Raw genomic sequence first — 16907 nt, 5'->3', positions numbered from 1 at the left:
TGGAAACATATCACATAACTAGATAAATTTAAAGTTAAGGTGTGATGACTAAACATTGGGACTATCTGACCTTAGACATTATTACTGCAGTAACTAGAAATCTGATGATTTCCCATTAATCATGAATGACTTAGGCTCTGGACAGAATTTAGGACATGGTATCCTGTTGTCTTCTCTTAGGGGAATAAGGAAATTCATTCCAGGAAAAGACTCTGATGTTCTGCAAACTAGCCAAAAAAAAAAAAAGAGAGAGAGAAAGAGCATTCTGATCTTATGTGCAACTCTGTTATCTCGAAAACTATTTGTTTTAATCTCCTGCTTTACCAACCAGAACTGCTAAACAAGTAGAGGGGAGGAGACTAATTTGAATTTCTTTTCCTTCCTACCCCTGCCTTGGAGAGCGTGGGTTCTAACTGATAGTAAGAGTAGAAATAAGAAATTTGGTGTATAGGTGATCCATAGATGAATAACTTTCCTCTGAGTGATGGAAGGCTGACTTTATCTGTCTTTTCCCCGAACTTCTTTAGCACTTTCTGATATTTTTCTTTCTCTTTTTCACTTCTCTTTTAGGACTCATTTTTGCCCTTCCCTTTCCATAGACAGATTTGGTGATGGTCACTGACGTTCTCGTTGTGTCTTCCTTCCTCTAGCTATCTTAATGACTTGGACCGCGTAGCTGACCCTGCCTACCTGCCTACGCAACAAGATGTGCTTAGAGTTCGAGTCCCCACCACAGGGATCATCGAATATCCCTTTGACTTACAAAGTGTCATTTTCAGGTAGTAACTGAGTTCATAAAACCTACTTCCCAGCTTTTATGCCTTAGGTACAGTTGGTAAACTCTATAAATATTGAAATCACGCGTACACTTTAAAACAATATAGCCTTTATACTAATTATTATCGTTATTTACAAAAATGAAATAAGGTACCCCTGAAAGAGGAAGCAGCAGAAGGTTGTACTGGAGAGTTTCTCATTTCAACTGAAATCACCAAGCAATCAGTAAAATCTTAGTTTGCTGGTGGTTGAACAAAATCAGTACCTCAATCATTGATCCTAATAACTATAATTATTTTTGGAATCTCTTTAACTGTGAAGACAATGAATATATTTTTAGAATTATGTAAGATATGAATGATCTTATGACCATATCAATAATAGAAATTATATGTTGTTGGAAACTTTCATATTGATACTTCCTTCAAGTCCTCTGGAACCAATGCAAAATTTTTCAATAGTATAGCAATATATGATGTTTTGTACTCATAAAATAAGTTCCTTGAAAATTTTCAAAATATGTGATATTGAAAATGGGTTAATTAACCTAGTCTATATTTATATAGCAAAATAGAATGAAAATGTATTACCTCCTCTCCCTGCTGCTGGTTTTGTCTGGATAATTCTTCAACAGAAGCATTCCATTATTTTTAAGATGAGAAAAAAAATAAACAATACCAATGTACTTTCATTTACTCTCTTATTATGCAATCACTCAGTTGTGCTTTTAGTTAGAGTACAAATACATGGTGTTTTGAGAAATGAAGCATGTGAATATTGAGTGTAGATAGTTGAGTTTCTCAGGAGAGCCCATCCCATTGAAGATGAATGTGTCAGTATCAGGTTATGAAGTAGTTGTGTAACTCCTACGGCATGACTCTGCCATGTGGTTCTCATTAGTGGGCCCTCCTCATTTCCTTGCCAGAGAACTGTATTTTATTCTAACCAATCTCTGCACCTGTGGGCAAATCTGGCTGCCATACTTTGCTGTAATAGACATGACCATAATGTGAGTGGCATTTGGGAAAAATTTCTGAGCCGCAGTTCTTTTATCTATAAAATGGTTGCATTAGATGATCTCCTAGTGTTCCTTGTAACTCCAGCATTCAGTATTACTCAAGTTTTGAGTTCATAACATTTTGAGAATCTGTAATTTGAGACATCCAAATGTCCTTCCTCTTATAATCATAATACAGAATATTTTCTGAAAACATAAAGCAGTCTGTGGGGATTTTCATCCCATTGCTCCACAATTAGTAGATTCTGATACTTGATTACTATTACATCTTGTTTTTTCCACATTTTGTGCACTAGCTTTTAAAGAACACTTTTTGTCTCTATGATAAGAGGTAGTGACTTAGGAGTATAATTTCCTATCATCATCAAAAACATCTTATGGGGCCCAGTGTGGCAGGATTTTATGGAATGAAGATTTCATATAAATGAGGAGCATATTATTCACATGCTGGCATAAGGGAAAAGCCAGCTTTTTATTATAATATTTCCAAAGACCTAACAATTCCAGGTTTGATGGCCATAGTTCGTAGGTCTCCCTGGATACACTGTTTTGCACCATAGGTCTCTCTCCTGTGCCTTTGAAGACTTAGAAGCAGTCACTGGAAGTCCCTTGAGTTCTTAGTTTAGATTTAATGCTGGGTGACGGTGGGACAATACCAGGAAAAAGTGCAGTTTTCAGCAAATGCTTAAAGAGCCCCACTTTCAGAGTTTTGTACCTAAGCCTCTCATTCTCTGAGAATATGTTTCCCTGTGAGCATTGTGTACATTTCAGTCAAGATACAGATTTAACAATTTGAAGAAACTTTGATTCCATACCAAGCACTGCTAGATATTTTCGTACACACCTTATTACTCAAATTGACGGTGTGGTTTCTGAGCAGTAAATCAGCACAGAATTGATGTTTTAAAAGCAAACCCTTGATGTGGTTCACATGATGGCCTCTGTGTGGCACCTTGTAACATCTTGATGTTGTATACAACACTTTATTCCAGCTGGTTAGCAAGTCAGTTTGGACCATGTTGCCTGACATGGCTGGACCTGTCCCAAATTATTATCAATACTGGGAGGGAAAAATAGCCCAAAATGCTTACCCTGCTGGTAAAGGATCGGTGCAGGCTGTGTTTGCAGTTAGTCAAAGCATCATACTATCCATATTGAGATATATAGCATCTCATATCTTTGAAATGTATTTATAGTCATTTCTAACCTCCTCAAGAAATACATGAGGATCTTTGTTCTGATTGTAATGGAAAAGAAACTGAAGTTTAGTATTTGCTTGTAGGACTTAACACAAATAAAACTCTTTTGTTTCTCACTCTTTAGTGCTAATTTAAATAAATACCATTTTGCTCAGCACAGATAAGGATTTTTTTTTTACAAAGTTAAAATGTTCATACACATCTGGTAACTTTCTAATAAGCACAGTGATTTATTACCCAGAATGTCTTGACTTTGACTATTAGGTAACGGAAAATTAGCAGGTATTCAATAAGTATTAATTGAATTGACTTGGATGACCATTGTCTTTCAAGAGAATATTGTTTGTAAGTAGTGCTACATTTATATTTATATTGATTTTTTAAAATATTTCTTTATATGTTATTAATATGAGTATTGTTAACCTTGCAGAATGGTCGATGTAGGGGGCCAAAGGTCAGAGAGAAGAAAATGGATACACTGCTTTGAAAATGTCACCTCTATCATGTTTCTAGTAGCGCTTAGTGAATATGATCAAGTTCTCGTGGAGTCAGACAATGAGGTAAGTGTTCTTTGACAGCCAATGAATTATCGTTTGATTACCCAGTACAAATAAATGATAGGAATTAGGATGTGGGGGATGGGGTGAACTAGCTTCATGGCTTTCTTGACTGTTGATTTTAGGATTTTTAAAATAACCAGAAATAACCCTGTGGAACCACATGGTACGCTCAGAGTGGTAAGCTCCCCTGTCAGATGTATGAGCAAGTTTGTGTGTTCAGATTGATTTAGATGCTATCTATACTTTAAACACTATGCAGAGGTTCTGAAAATGAAAATAACATGGAAATCCCTAGGCTAATCATCAGATCATTTTATAGCCTTTTTCCTACAGGATAAAATCAGAAGTGTTGGGCTGAGTCATCCTGTTTTATTTTCATTTTGTTTAAATCACTGTTTGTGTGATGGGCGGGTCCCAAAGAGTACTCAGAACCTCTCTTGGCAAATGTGAATGACTTTGCAGCTGGGCTCTAAATTGATTCATTGTGGAGCCATGAAGTGTGTTGGTGATGCGGCCTTTCTGCTCTTACAGAATCCTGTAGGCTGTTGCGTAGTTTTGTTTCTACGAAGCAGTGAGTGATTGATGAAGTGTCCCTAATATGCCTGCCTGGAGAACTGATTCAGTATTGTGATCTCCTCCCCAAGACAGGGAAACGTAACAGGTGTAAATGTGGATTTTGAGGATGATAAAGGCTTGATGATGAGTCAGAGTTGATTATGGAGGATAATTAAGGGGTGTAAAAAACGGTGCCTCTGAGCCGGAGTTCAGCGTGCATATGCGTGTGTGTGTGTTTTAGGGGAATGGAGAAGATGCCATTGATACCCTGTTAGAGGCAGAGATTGCAGACTGAATACCAATAATAAGTATTATATATCCTTCTTTATTTATTTAATTTTTTTTTTTTGAGACAGAGTCTCACTCTGTCACCCCAGGTAGAGTGCAGTGGCGTCATCATAGCTCACCACAACCTCAAACTGCTGGGCTCAAGTGATTCTCCTGCCTCAGCCTCCCAAGTAGCTGGGACTACAGGTGCATGCCACAACACATGGTTAGGTTTTCTATTTTTAGAAGAGATAGGGTCTCACTCTTGCTCAGGCTGGCCTCAAACTCCTGAGTTCAAGCAGTCCTCCTGCCTCAGCATCCCAGAGTGCTAGGATTACAGGCATAAGCCACTGTGCCTAGCCATAGATATCTTTCTAATAGAGTAGAAAATGAAGAGAAGGAAGTGAGATATCCCCAGTAGCTGACTAAAATAAGATCTAGCATATTAAAATCTGCTGTTAACATTGTACATCTTTGGAATTCCTGGCTTCTTGGTTCTTGTAAGTGTTTCCTTTTATTTTTCTATAGATATTAATATTTCCATTAAAATGCATACCCAGTCCTCTGTAGCATTTCTTTTGTGTATAGGGTTGATAAAGTTTCCATGAACTAGTATCTCATTTAGAGCTGAGAGTTACCTGGTCATGCATTTCAGAATCTTTCCTGGGTTGCAAGTATATGGGCTTTTGAGTCAACCAAAGAACTCTGTTTAAGAATGAATTTTGTTTATCAGCCAGTTACCCCATACCTGTAAAAGTACCTAAAAGAATGTTAAAATATATGACAAGTCAGTTATCAAAACATAATTTAGGCAGTTGCTGTCAGAATTTTAATTATGTATCTCTATCTTTATCTGTGCTCATTTGTTCCATAATGCTTGGATGTAGTATTTTAAACATACTACATATTTTGGAAGCAGATCTGTTAATTATAACATTTCTGATTTCTTTGAATGTTGGATCAAGACAAAAAGTACTTTGATAGCTTGCTACTATGTGCTGGGTACCAGGGTACCTAAAGAAATGCAAAAATGAAAAAAAAAATCAACTTTGCCCTAAAGATCTTATAAAAGAGATATGCTTTTGGTGAGAAGAAGGCATATGGAGGAAGAAAAACTTTTGTTGTGCAGGTCACCATTTCTCTGTAGTTTGCTGTCCAGTAAAATAAAAATTACATTTATCAACTACACAGAAAATGTAGGGGCATGTATGATTTTATTTCTGGTGTTTACATTATAGCTAGAAGATAAGTGTTTATCAATATACATTTTATATGAGATGAATGCATTATATATAGAAAGAAATATATGTCATAATTTCATTCTAATCAATTTACCACTTTAAAATTATCAAAATAGAAAAGAAAGTAGATTCCTTTGACAGCTCATCAGCTAATTCTAGCACATAAATCTGGTTCTTCAATTATCTGGACGTTACAGATCATTTATTCCTTTTTTACCTCATATAGCTAACAGAGGTCAGATTTTTATATAAAAGTATATTATATTGATTAGAAGAAAATGGCCCAATGTTGATTATCAGATGTCATAATTAAAATTTCCATAGTAACTTGCTCTTCAGTATATAGGTATTAATAACATCTAACAATATTGTCCTGGTTCCTTTGATTCCTGTGGTGATGTATTACGCTACTTTTGAATAATTACAGACTAAAATAATAAAGCTATCATTTTTTTATTAGGACTCCCTCATAATTTGTGACTATTTTGAAAGTCTAGGTTGTAGTCCTACTAAGATAAAAAGCAAGTGTGGTGTTCTTTTCGCAGACCTCAAGTCACGCCTGAGTGTAGTATTGGAGGTGATGTTAAACATAGAGAGAAAACGCAGCTCCTTAGTTCCTGCTCCATGTTAGCCACAGCTGTCAGTGGTGCTAATCAGGAAACACTGTCAAAAATATTTTTTAACGTTGGAATGTAGCCGCATTATCCTTTTTTTTCAGTTGTACTAATATATGAGAATGTCATTGCCTCTCCAACTTTTTAAATCATTAAAGAAGTTCAGAACTACAGAATTCTGGTTTCCCCAGTTTTTCTGGTTTTGGTGAGACACAACTGAAATAAATTCCTGAAACATTTTGTTCTTGGTTTTGAAATCTGATGTCCATAACTTTAATCCAAAGCAGACCTTGTTGTGCCTCCCTCCCTTGGTATATATTTGTGAAAAAACCCTAGCAATGGATTCTGACAGCCTTTCTTTCTATCTGGGGGAACTGTGGAAAATGCATTGCAGACCACAGACAAAAGCAGCAGAGGGAAGCATTTTAGATTACTCCTTTTGCTTTTGCTTTTAATATTTCTAAAACTTTATGTATTCCTCTTCACACTTTTACATCGGTCTGCTTTTGTCTATCTGGATTCTCAGCTTTGCTATTGTTTGGGGAATGAATTTCTTTCTTTTTTCCACCAGAGAAACAACTATGTTATCAAACAGTGGCTAGAATACCCAGGGTTATAGAGCTGTGTTGATTTGATATATTCCCTTTGGTCTTCTTATTTTCTCTGTGATAATATACCAGCATGAAGCCAACTCTTCTGTAATCCTTTCATGAGTACATTATTTCAGTGCCCCTGAAAGCTCAGAGCAATCAGTAAGATATCCACATAACATATTTCAGTTCATCAATGTTATCCAAACATTGCCTTTTAGTCTTTATTTTTCTGGTTTTCTTTCTCGTGAGTATCTGAGTGCTAATGCAGAGATGCTTTCTCACACATTGCCTCAGTAACTGTCTTCTAGACTAAGCTCTTTGTAGAATCTCTAAGACTGAGACCTTTTTCTCCTCCACTTCCTTTTTGAATGTGAGCTTCTAACTTATTAATACTCTTGAAATGGTCATGGGGAATTATGTTATAGTCTTATTAAAATTCCAAGATATTTCTTCCTACCCCAAGCCCTCCTTTGACCAACATTGGTTCCTATAAACATTTATCCTTCAAAACTGATTTTAGGAGTTGCTCAATTGACAAAGTATTAATAAAAGTAGAGAGTATACAGTTGTAATACTTTAGCACTTTGCGCCTGTCCAAAACTTGGTAAAATCATTACTCTTTTGAATCTACCAACTGACCTCCCTGTGAAGGAGGCAGATCAGGTTTGCCTGGTATGCATTATAATGATGCGGGTACAAGAATGGAGAGATTAGGGCACATGGCCAACGTCACCCGAGGCCAGATCCCCTGCCCTTCCAGACCAGCTTTCCTTCTCCTCTTTCACAGTGTCTTCTAGAAGTTAGAGACAAACTCAGAAAAAGTCAGAGGAGCTATAAGGCAGCCAAGAACATGGAAGTAGAATGAAAATCTTGCCCTTTCCATAAGGAAGTGAAATAACTCTAAGCCCTTATTATATTTGTAGGTGACAGTAGACCAGCCAGAGATCCTTTACCAGTAATTCCAAGTTCCTGTATTACTCATTTGATTTGGAACTATGTTAAAACAAATAGTCTAAAATATGCATTTCCTTTGGATACTTCTCCTAGATTTTAAAATGAAGCCATTTTGAAGTTATTCAACTGCAACCAAAGTCTGAACATTTTCTTTAAAAGTGCGAAACATGTACTTTGTTCTGCTCTAAAAACTCTGAGTGAGCTTTTGGGAATTTTCTTCAGATAACATTAAGCTTCGGGGGAAAAACTGACTAATAACCGAGGAGAAAACATTCAAACTCCAAAGGAAAGATCTAAAGGAAACTTATAAGTAGTTAAAAGTAAGAGCTTAAGTTAAGATATCTGGTCATACTGATCATTAATTGAATTGACTCAGACCCTCTTTTATTGACTCTTGATCAAATTATGCCTTTGGTACACTTGGCTCAGATTCATGACCTCATTAACAAAGATATTCCTGAAAGATGCCCAACTTTTTTATATTTAACCTCTTTCCCAGTTCCTCGTTACTGCGTTCATTTTCAGCCGCTTGTCCCTTTTTAAAACTCCTCCCACACTTTCATTCCTTGGCTTCTGTGTTTCCTCATTGCTATACTCCTGCCTGTCTTCGTCCTCCTTGCTTTTCTTGTGCTAGAAGGAAGTTTTCTGATCACCATTTATGTGTTTGAACTAGACACCTGGTAAGGGTATAGTGAAGCAGGCACACATGAACACGTTTTGTGGGAATGTAAATTGGAAATCTTTTAAAGAATTTATATTGAACCCATACATTGGAATCTGTGCTATAATTTTTTTTAAGATGAATTATGTCATATGAAAAATGCAGATTGTGGAATAGTATATTTAGTATAATCCAATATTTGTAATCACAATTCATTATACATATAAAATTATTATAAGGAAGAGTTATTATAAAGGTTATTCATCCTCCCTCCCAAAAAATAATTTAGAAATTTTCTACCAAGGTGAAGGTATAAACAGTGATTGTCATTCTCAGTAGGTGATAGCATTATAAATAATAACTAAATAATACTTTTTAAAAGGTAAAGTAATACTTCAAATTGAGAGCTAAAATTTAGCTCTGTCATTTACCAACTTTGTCCATTTTCTCTTTGGGTTATCCATGTTTTTCTTACTGATTTATAGGAGTCCCTTATGTTCTTTGGATGTGAGCCTTTTGTCACATGTATTGCAAATCTCTTCTTCCACCTTGTAGCTTACCCTTTATTCTTTTCATGATATCCTTTGATGAACAGAAGTTGTAAGTATTAATTCAATCAAATTTATCAAAATTTATTTTATAGTTATAAACACACACTGTATGTGACTACATACAGGCATATACAGGAGGATAAAATAAGTCTGGATGAAAAATCTAGATGAGAGAGCAGTAAGGATTGAGGGAGAGATTGAAAATTGAAATATAAATCACACGATTGTGTATCTTTCCTAGAGGTCACCCACAAATTTAGTCAAGTATCTCTTAGCAACCAGTGAAAGGAGATAATCCTGGTTCATTTCAAGATTCGCTTTGTCTTTACTGCCAGGCCCACCTCCTGCATCAGGCCCCACACTGTGTCCTTAACATAAAGACAAATAGTTACTCAAATTACCTTCTCCAGGTCCTGAGCCCCAAGTGACTTCTCCTGCAGCTTCAGAAGGTGATGCCATGGGAGGAAGTAAATCAGGCCCATGCTGATATCCCGCAAGGGAACCAAATGTTAGAATTCTTAAGGACTCTTTCTTTAACTTCCCTCAGTGTAAGCTGATGCCATAACATGAAAGTTTGTGATGGGCCAACACCATGTAGTCTAAATCCATGGTCCCCAACCCCTGGGTCACAGCCTGGTACTGGTTTGTAGCCTGTTAGGGAACGGGCCATGCATCATCGCCTGAGATCCGCATGACACACCCACTCAGTGTTTGTAAATATTCCACATGTGCTTGATATTGTGATTCCACTGCTAGGAATTTTATGCTAATTGTTTTAATAGTTACACGTCCCAAAGACAACATTGTTTATAGTTATTAATAATGAAAACAACTAAATTATATAATAGTAGGAGATTAATTTAAAACTTCAGAGTATACCTAAAAAAGAAAATACTATGTAGATGCTAAAATGATAATATAGATTTGTAATTAATATAAGACAGAAAGTTGTTCATGATATATTGATACAAAGAAATTATTTCAAATAGCATGTACAGTATGCATCTGATTTTTAAAGATATGTTATACAGATATTTATTATCAATGCCTACATAAATGCCTGGAAAATTAAATTGAAACTGTTAGCAGAGATTATCTCTGAATAGTTGCAATTGGGGTAAGGGTAATTTTGGTTTTATGCTTTATTCATTTTACCTGCATTTTCTAGTTTTTACATGAGCAAATATACTGTATGGATTAAAGAATGATAGATATTTTAAGTTTTAAAATAAGAAATCTTAATGTATTAAAATCTAGTTAAATACAAATGAGCTTTTTAGTCTACTTTCTCTTTTCCTAATTGCTTTCAGAAGTATAAGATGGAGATATAAGTGAATGGAGAAATAAGTACAAATGTCTAGTCAAAGAAGCTTAGCAATATTAGAAAACATCCATTTTCTGTCAATTTTCTGAAAATGTCTTCAAAACTGAGACATCCTTTAGAAATAATATGAATTAAGGAGTTTATTGAAATAAGGGAGACAGTTTTATGAGACCAGGATTTATCTCAACACTTAGTTGTTCATTCTAGATGGAGCAAATGCAGAGAGTTTGAAGCTCAAAATAAAAGCTCAACATTGTAGACGATCGAATGAAAATTCTGTGGGCCCAAAGCCAAAGGAATCTGGACCACTTTGGTAGCCAAATTTAACCAGCTGGGGTCTTTCTTGAGTACCATCTGATTCTCCTTTAAAAAAAAGAAAGAAGAATTTGTCTTTTAGTAGGGAATCTACATTTTATAAGGCTTAAAATCATTATCTGTGGCTTTGTTTTTCTCCAGAAAAATAGCACATTGGCTCAGCATTTAGTAGGAGGTCTGGGTTGCATGAAATGTTCCTCAGCCTGGATTACGGTCCAGGGGCAGGGATGGTATATCTGCCATTCTCCAGGTATCTGTTACTGCCTTGGTTAAATCTGCCATAGTAACAGAACGTGTTTTCACACATGAACCTATGAAGAAAAACAGTATTGTTTTGAATTGCCAATTAATAATGTGAATTGTCACTTTAAAAAAAGAGTAAGAAAATAGGGCGATGTCTTTTATGGGACATTGGGCAACTGTGATGGACCACTCCGCACAGCCCCTGAAGAGGCAACAGGGAAGTAGAAATTAGGAGGAGCCAGACTGTCTTGGGTTGAATGGCAGTACCATGCATTTCAGGCTGGGTAATCTTGAATAAGTTTATATCTCTGTACCTCCTTTTTAATATAAAAAATGAGAATATTATTTGTCTTAAAGTGTCATGAGAATTATTAAAATAGATAACATGTAAGCTTCCTGGAACACATAGACATTTAGTAAATGATAGTTTATATTATCAAAAATTTTAATGGTGCTGTTATTACTTTCATTTCTAAACATCATCCATGGCTAATTCAGCCTTAAGATAACTCTTTGATTTGACATTTATGTCTTACAGCCAGTCATAGACTTAATTGTTATTTGTTAAATAAGGTAAAAATATGGGGAAAATTGTTATTTCTGTAAATGCTGAAAAAACAAGGAAGCTTTTTTTTCATAATAGAAGGAAAGGTTTAAAAATGCAAAAAAAGGGACTGAAAGCAATATGGTTTTTAAGGTAAAGCTACTCATATCTATAACATATGTTTGTTATCTCTTTACATGTTTTGTTCACCGTGGTGTTTGTTGTGACTTTGTGGTTGCAAAAAAGACAAAAATCCTCACAGACTAGCTGAAGCTCTTAATGGCTCACATAACCAGGAAGAACCAGAGTGAAGCTGCTTTATTGGTACCTGAACCAGGAGTTTGGTTGGGAATCTCTTTCTTTGCTTCAAACAGTCCTGAATCACGTTTTCTCAGTTTAGCAGTCCGAGAAAAAATGGCATTTCCACTCCACTCCAAAATGAAAAATCTCAGGGGGTGCAGGGAGGGTGTAGTAATGCTGAGATTGTTTCAGTGTAAGTTAACATTGACCCAGTAGTGAGAGCAGAATGTATTTCCAGAAGACTGGGGGGCAGGGAGAAGAGCACACCTGGCAGAGAAAAACAATAGCCACTGTAACAGTGTTTCTCAACAGTGTTTCTCAACACATGAATGAGTTGGAACCATTACTGGGTTGTGAATTCCATATGGTGGGTCACGAGCGGCATCTTTAAAAGTGAAATAAAATAAATTTAAATGAAATTGAATAGAAAATGTCAAAGGGTATCGCAGGAGAATTACTGTTTCATAACACTTTTGTTTCCATTTATTTACCTATGTATATGTGTGTATGTGTGTGTGTGTATGTGTGTGTGTGTACGTGTACTAGGTACAATATAAAATGTATTTTGTTAATGTGGGTCCCTATTTTAAAAGTTTGCAAGTCTGTACAGTGCTCTGATAAGCTGCTGTCGTCAATGGGAAGGTGCAATGTAGGCACTGCGAGGGAGAGTGAGTCGGGAGTGACACACACGCAGCAGCAGGTGGGAAATCAGTAGCTCCTCAGCCTTCCCAGTTTTTTATTTGTTTTTGGTTTGGGAGTCTAGGGGGGCATTGGGGTTTTTCCCCCCTTTTTGTGACTCAGTTGAAGTTTAAAAGTGATTTTCAAAAACATCTGCAGCATAAATTCAGCTTCATGTGTATGTTTTAACATACAGCATCTCTTCCACTAACGGGGCCAGCTTCACCGCGTGTAGCCACGTGCAACGCTGTGGAGGGGCCCTGCATTTGGTCTAATACTGTGCTGCTGCCACCTTAATACTTTTTGAACAAGGGCCCCACATTTTCATTTTGGATTGGACCCTCCAGATTATGTGGCCAGTCCTGTCCTCTGAACACTTAGCTGGGAGATTAGAAGTCGGAATTATTTTTTCCCACAACCAGAGAGCTACGGGCATCTTTAGTTCTCACCTGTGTTCATGGGGCGTGTGGCGCTTACGAGAGGAATATATTGTTCATTCTCTGTTAAACTTAGTTTCATTGATGTGTCTTAGTTTTAATTCTCTTAGAAAATGACACTAAACGTGCTCTTCCTGATTAATTTGCAGCATGTTAATACATACTGTAATTAGCAGCTGATTTCCTGCCTCACTTCCCCAATGGTACTATGCTGCTGTGCCCAATGAGGATGTTCAAAACTGATCATTGAAGATGTGGCAGCCTAAACTTGCAGTTTAATGTATACCCCATTTCCCCCGTCCTCTCGCTGCCCACGCAACCCTGAAATAGGCTGTCAACTTACTGAAAGAGAAGAGACAGCATAGAATTTAAAAAGGGCTTGCACTCAGGTTATGTGTTCATTAAACTGAGTTTCTAACGAATTTGTTCATGATCCCAGTGCTTCCTCAGAATTCTTCTCATCTTAGAGTTGCCCATTGAACTGGGATAATTGATAGACACATTTATTTTCCCCCCACCCCCAAAACCCACTATTTAAAAACTTTGCAAAAACTGAGTGAAATGTTTTATTTTTTATGACCTGAAAGATAAAAATCTTAAACAGTTTTATCTTTGCTTTGTGATTATATTTCCAAATTGCCCAATGCTCAGTAAGAGTCCCTTTGGCACAGATACAAATCATGTATAATATTTTTATTTTGTTTTGTTTAATTCCACAGTCACTAAAATGACCAGAGGTCCATGCTGTTTAATTCCTCTACCACTAAGTAGTGAGGTCTTGCCCGAGTTCTTGCTCTGGGACTTGTCAAGCCAAGAGGAAAAACTCCTAAAATGTCGGAGCAGCAGTTGGGGCAGTCTGAGCCATCTGACTAAACGGTTCACAGGTTGGAGCTTCAGGTGCCAGTTCACATAGAAGTGGAGCTGCTTCCAAAGAGAAAGACAGTAATGAACAAGCACCAGGGAGAGGAGGATCTTTTCTGACAAAGGCCTATTGTTGACACTAATAATAAGCTCCCTGTTTTTTGTTATTGTTGTTGTTTTTTAGTCTGGCAGGCACTGGTTTCTGGTTTCAATTGAGATTGTGTTTTTTGGGCCTTGAGATGGGAAGTGAAGCCTTTACCTGTCTTTCCACAAATCCTCCAGGCATTGGGCACATGATAAATGAACCAGCATTTAATCAGATAAAAATCATTAGACAATGGATTTTCATCACTACATGGTATCATCTTCTTTCTCCTTTTATTCACAGAGGATGCCTTTAAAAAAAAACTAAAGATAAACTTTAAACCGAATTTTGTTGAAATATAAATATATGTATCACTTTAAACCCTGAAATTAATTTACAATTATTAATATTTTAGGCCATATGCTAAATTCTAAAAATAACCTGAAATTTCTCAAGTTGTACCAATCATTTCACTAATTATTTAGTCCCATTTGCCAGGGTGCATCTTTATGAGGAAAAACTGCTCCTTGTTGCTATTTCATTTTCCAAATACACAGTCCCCCTTACGATTCTGTTTGTCTTCTGTGCTAAAGAAAAGGGTAATTCTTGTCAAAATTATTACATTGTGGATTTTTTCCCAAGCGAGTAGCATAGTCTCAGGACATCAGAAGCGCACGCATTCTTATCCAACCCGCTTCCCGCCTGTGTACAGAGTATGTGAATGTTGAGTGGAGTTTGCGATTCCTGTTTCTTTTCTCCAGCAGCTGTGCCCATCACAGAAAATAAAGTTTAGCAGATTTGTTCTTAAAACAGTTTCTTAACTGTTTAACATAAGGTGCTACTCCAGTAGGGCACGAGGAGCAAGGGCCCGCTTTGCCTTCTGTCTTCCCAGGCAGCATGGTCCTGATTTTATCAGTGTCCACACGTCACTGGCAGGAATAAGGGATTCTCTGGGTTCTCCATCTCATTCTGCTTTGTTATCATCAGAGTGAGTTTATTCAGAATTTACTCTCTAATCAGAAACTCCACTCAGAGCATTATTAGACCTATAAAGAATGTTACAGAAGTCTTTGTGATGCCAGTACCAAGGGTTTCAGAGTGACTTGGACTATCTTCAGTAGCCCAGTCCAAGACTACTGCTAACTGAAGTCTCCTTAGGCCTCAAACCACCAGTTTGGTTTATGACTCCTGGAGAGGTTTAGCAATGTTGAAGCAGAACCTGTAGAAGAGCTAGTTCGTTAAACAGAAGTCCAGAGACAGATTTCTTTAGAAAACACTTCTCAAAACAGAGAGATGCCTCAAAGAAAAAGCGTATACTCCTTCTTTACTTGTGGTTAAGATTAGCAGTCCGTTGCCTTACGGTGAAACTGAAGATGAGATGCATCTTGTGGCAGGGAGGAGAAAGCATCTGAACCCATGTCTTCAAGTCCCAATCCCAGGGTTTGTTCCACAGCATCTCGCTTGCAACGTCAAACTTATGTGCGGACATTCTTGTCTCTGAGTTGAATACTGCATGGCAGAAAATTCCAGAGCTAAATAGTTATTGGGCATTTATCATGATCTAGGCACAGGAAGGGTCTTTACAAGTCACCTAATTCAATCATCTTTTGCAAATGAGGGAATTGAAGTCTAAAGAGATGAGAGTATCCAGAGTTATTCAAGGTTAACTTCACATTAGCAATTTTAGCAAAAAAAGTGCCTAGAATTCTAAAGAGGCAGTTAAAGAGTGGTTAAGAGCTCAGACTGTGCAGCCAGACTGCATGGATTCAAATCCCAGACCTGCCACTGTCCAGCTGTTTGACCTTGGGACTGTCAGGTTCTCAGTTTATTCACCTGTGTTTGAGTTGTTGTAAGGCTTCAATAACTTAATATGTGTCCCTGACACATAGTAAATGTTCCATTAGGTGATTATTATAATAATCCAGGAATCTAAAAATATTCTCCGTTGGAAATTTTTTACTAATTTGAGGCTCAGAGCATAAAAGCTACATCCTTAAAACATTATAACCCAATAAATTCCTTACATTTGGAGGATCACCTTTACAAAAGTGTGGGCACCATGACTTCAAGACTTAACAGTCTTGATTAAGTGTCAGGATGGGCTGGGAGAAATCATATGAAAAGAGACCAAGTTGAGATCTAAATTGATCCTTCTCCTATAAGCAGCTTTGTCTTCTTAAAAAAAAAAAAAGTGCTTAAAAAGAGAGACTTCTCTTTAGGTATCAGTAGTCTCATTCCATTTTATCAAATTGCACTGGGAGCTTCTTGTAGAAATCTAAAAAGTCACTCTCATAGTTTGCACTTTCAATCACTTCATTTTATATCCTGGCTTGTACTACTTTCTGATAATTTCAGTGTAGATCTGAATTTTTTGGTGAGATTATAAGCTCCTTGGGCAAGAACAGCTAGTAATGCCTGTTGGCAGAGCAGCTGACCACCTACCTATGTGGTATTTTTAGAGCAGTGCTTCCCAGCGGGGTAAGAGGAGCGTATTTTGTCCCCACGCCCACGCATCGATGTCTGGAGACATTTGGGGTTCTTATAATTAGAGGGGTGCTACTGGCATCTAGCAGGAGAGGCCAGGGATGCTGCTAAACACCCTACAATGCACAGGACAGGCAGCAGCCCCACAAACAAAAAATTACCCAGCCCCAAAGAAACCCTGCTTTAGGGGAACCCAGAGGGCCCCCCTCTCTTCCCCCAGTCCTTCCCCTTGCCAACTCATCAAAGCTGAGGATTCTGAAGTTAGAGTTTCATTTCTTTTGTTGCGTTTGTCAGACCCTTTAAAAATAACAGTGCACACTAAGCCTCCCCTGACACTTATGTATTAGAGTAATTTAGTTTGTCCAATATTCTTTCCAAAGGTAGATTTTGTAGAGATAGATTAAGTACGGGAGAGCAGAGGGTATTTCAGAAGGGAAAGGCACAGGAAAGGTCTTGTCTTAATTAATTTTTGCTAAGGACAGCCATTCCTTTTGTAGCCTCCCCAGAGAGGCCCCATGTAGCCATCTGATTTAAAACAAGAGCAAAGGGCATTCGCACAGACCCAGTCATTCTTTTATAGATGCCCTTCCCCTCCGGCAAAGGCAGCTCCAGCTGTCACTAGTTTAACACCACACTTGGGCTGCAG

The 16907-nt window shown here is 37.3% G+C and overlaps 1 protein-coding gene across 1 annotated transcript in view; it reads left to right on the top strand.

Annotated features, from left to right (window-relative positions):
* GNAQ (G protein subunit alpha q) overlaps positions 1–16907 on the top strand; it is a 276419-nt gene that overhangs the window by 220042 nt on the left and 39470 nt on the right. Inside the window, exons 4-5 of the mRNA XM_045563139.1 lie at positions 651–779; positions 3425–3554. Coding sequence (XP_045419095.1) covers positions 651–779; positions 3425–3554 — 259 coding nt within the window. The remainder of the gene's footprint in view (positions 1–650; positions 780–3424; positions 3555–16907) is intronic.

Source organism: Lemur catta, chromosome 10, assembly GCF_020740605.2.
Source record: "Lemur catta isolate mLemCat1 chromosome 10, mLemCat1.pri, whole genome shotgun sequence".
Lineage (NCBI taxonomy): Eukaryota > Metazoa > Chordata > Mammalia > Primates > Lemuridae > Lemur > Lemur catta.
The sequence above is the reverse complement of the archived record's forward strand: the minus strand, read 5'-3'. Positions and strand labels throughout refer to the sequence as shown.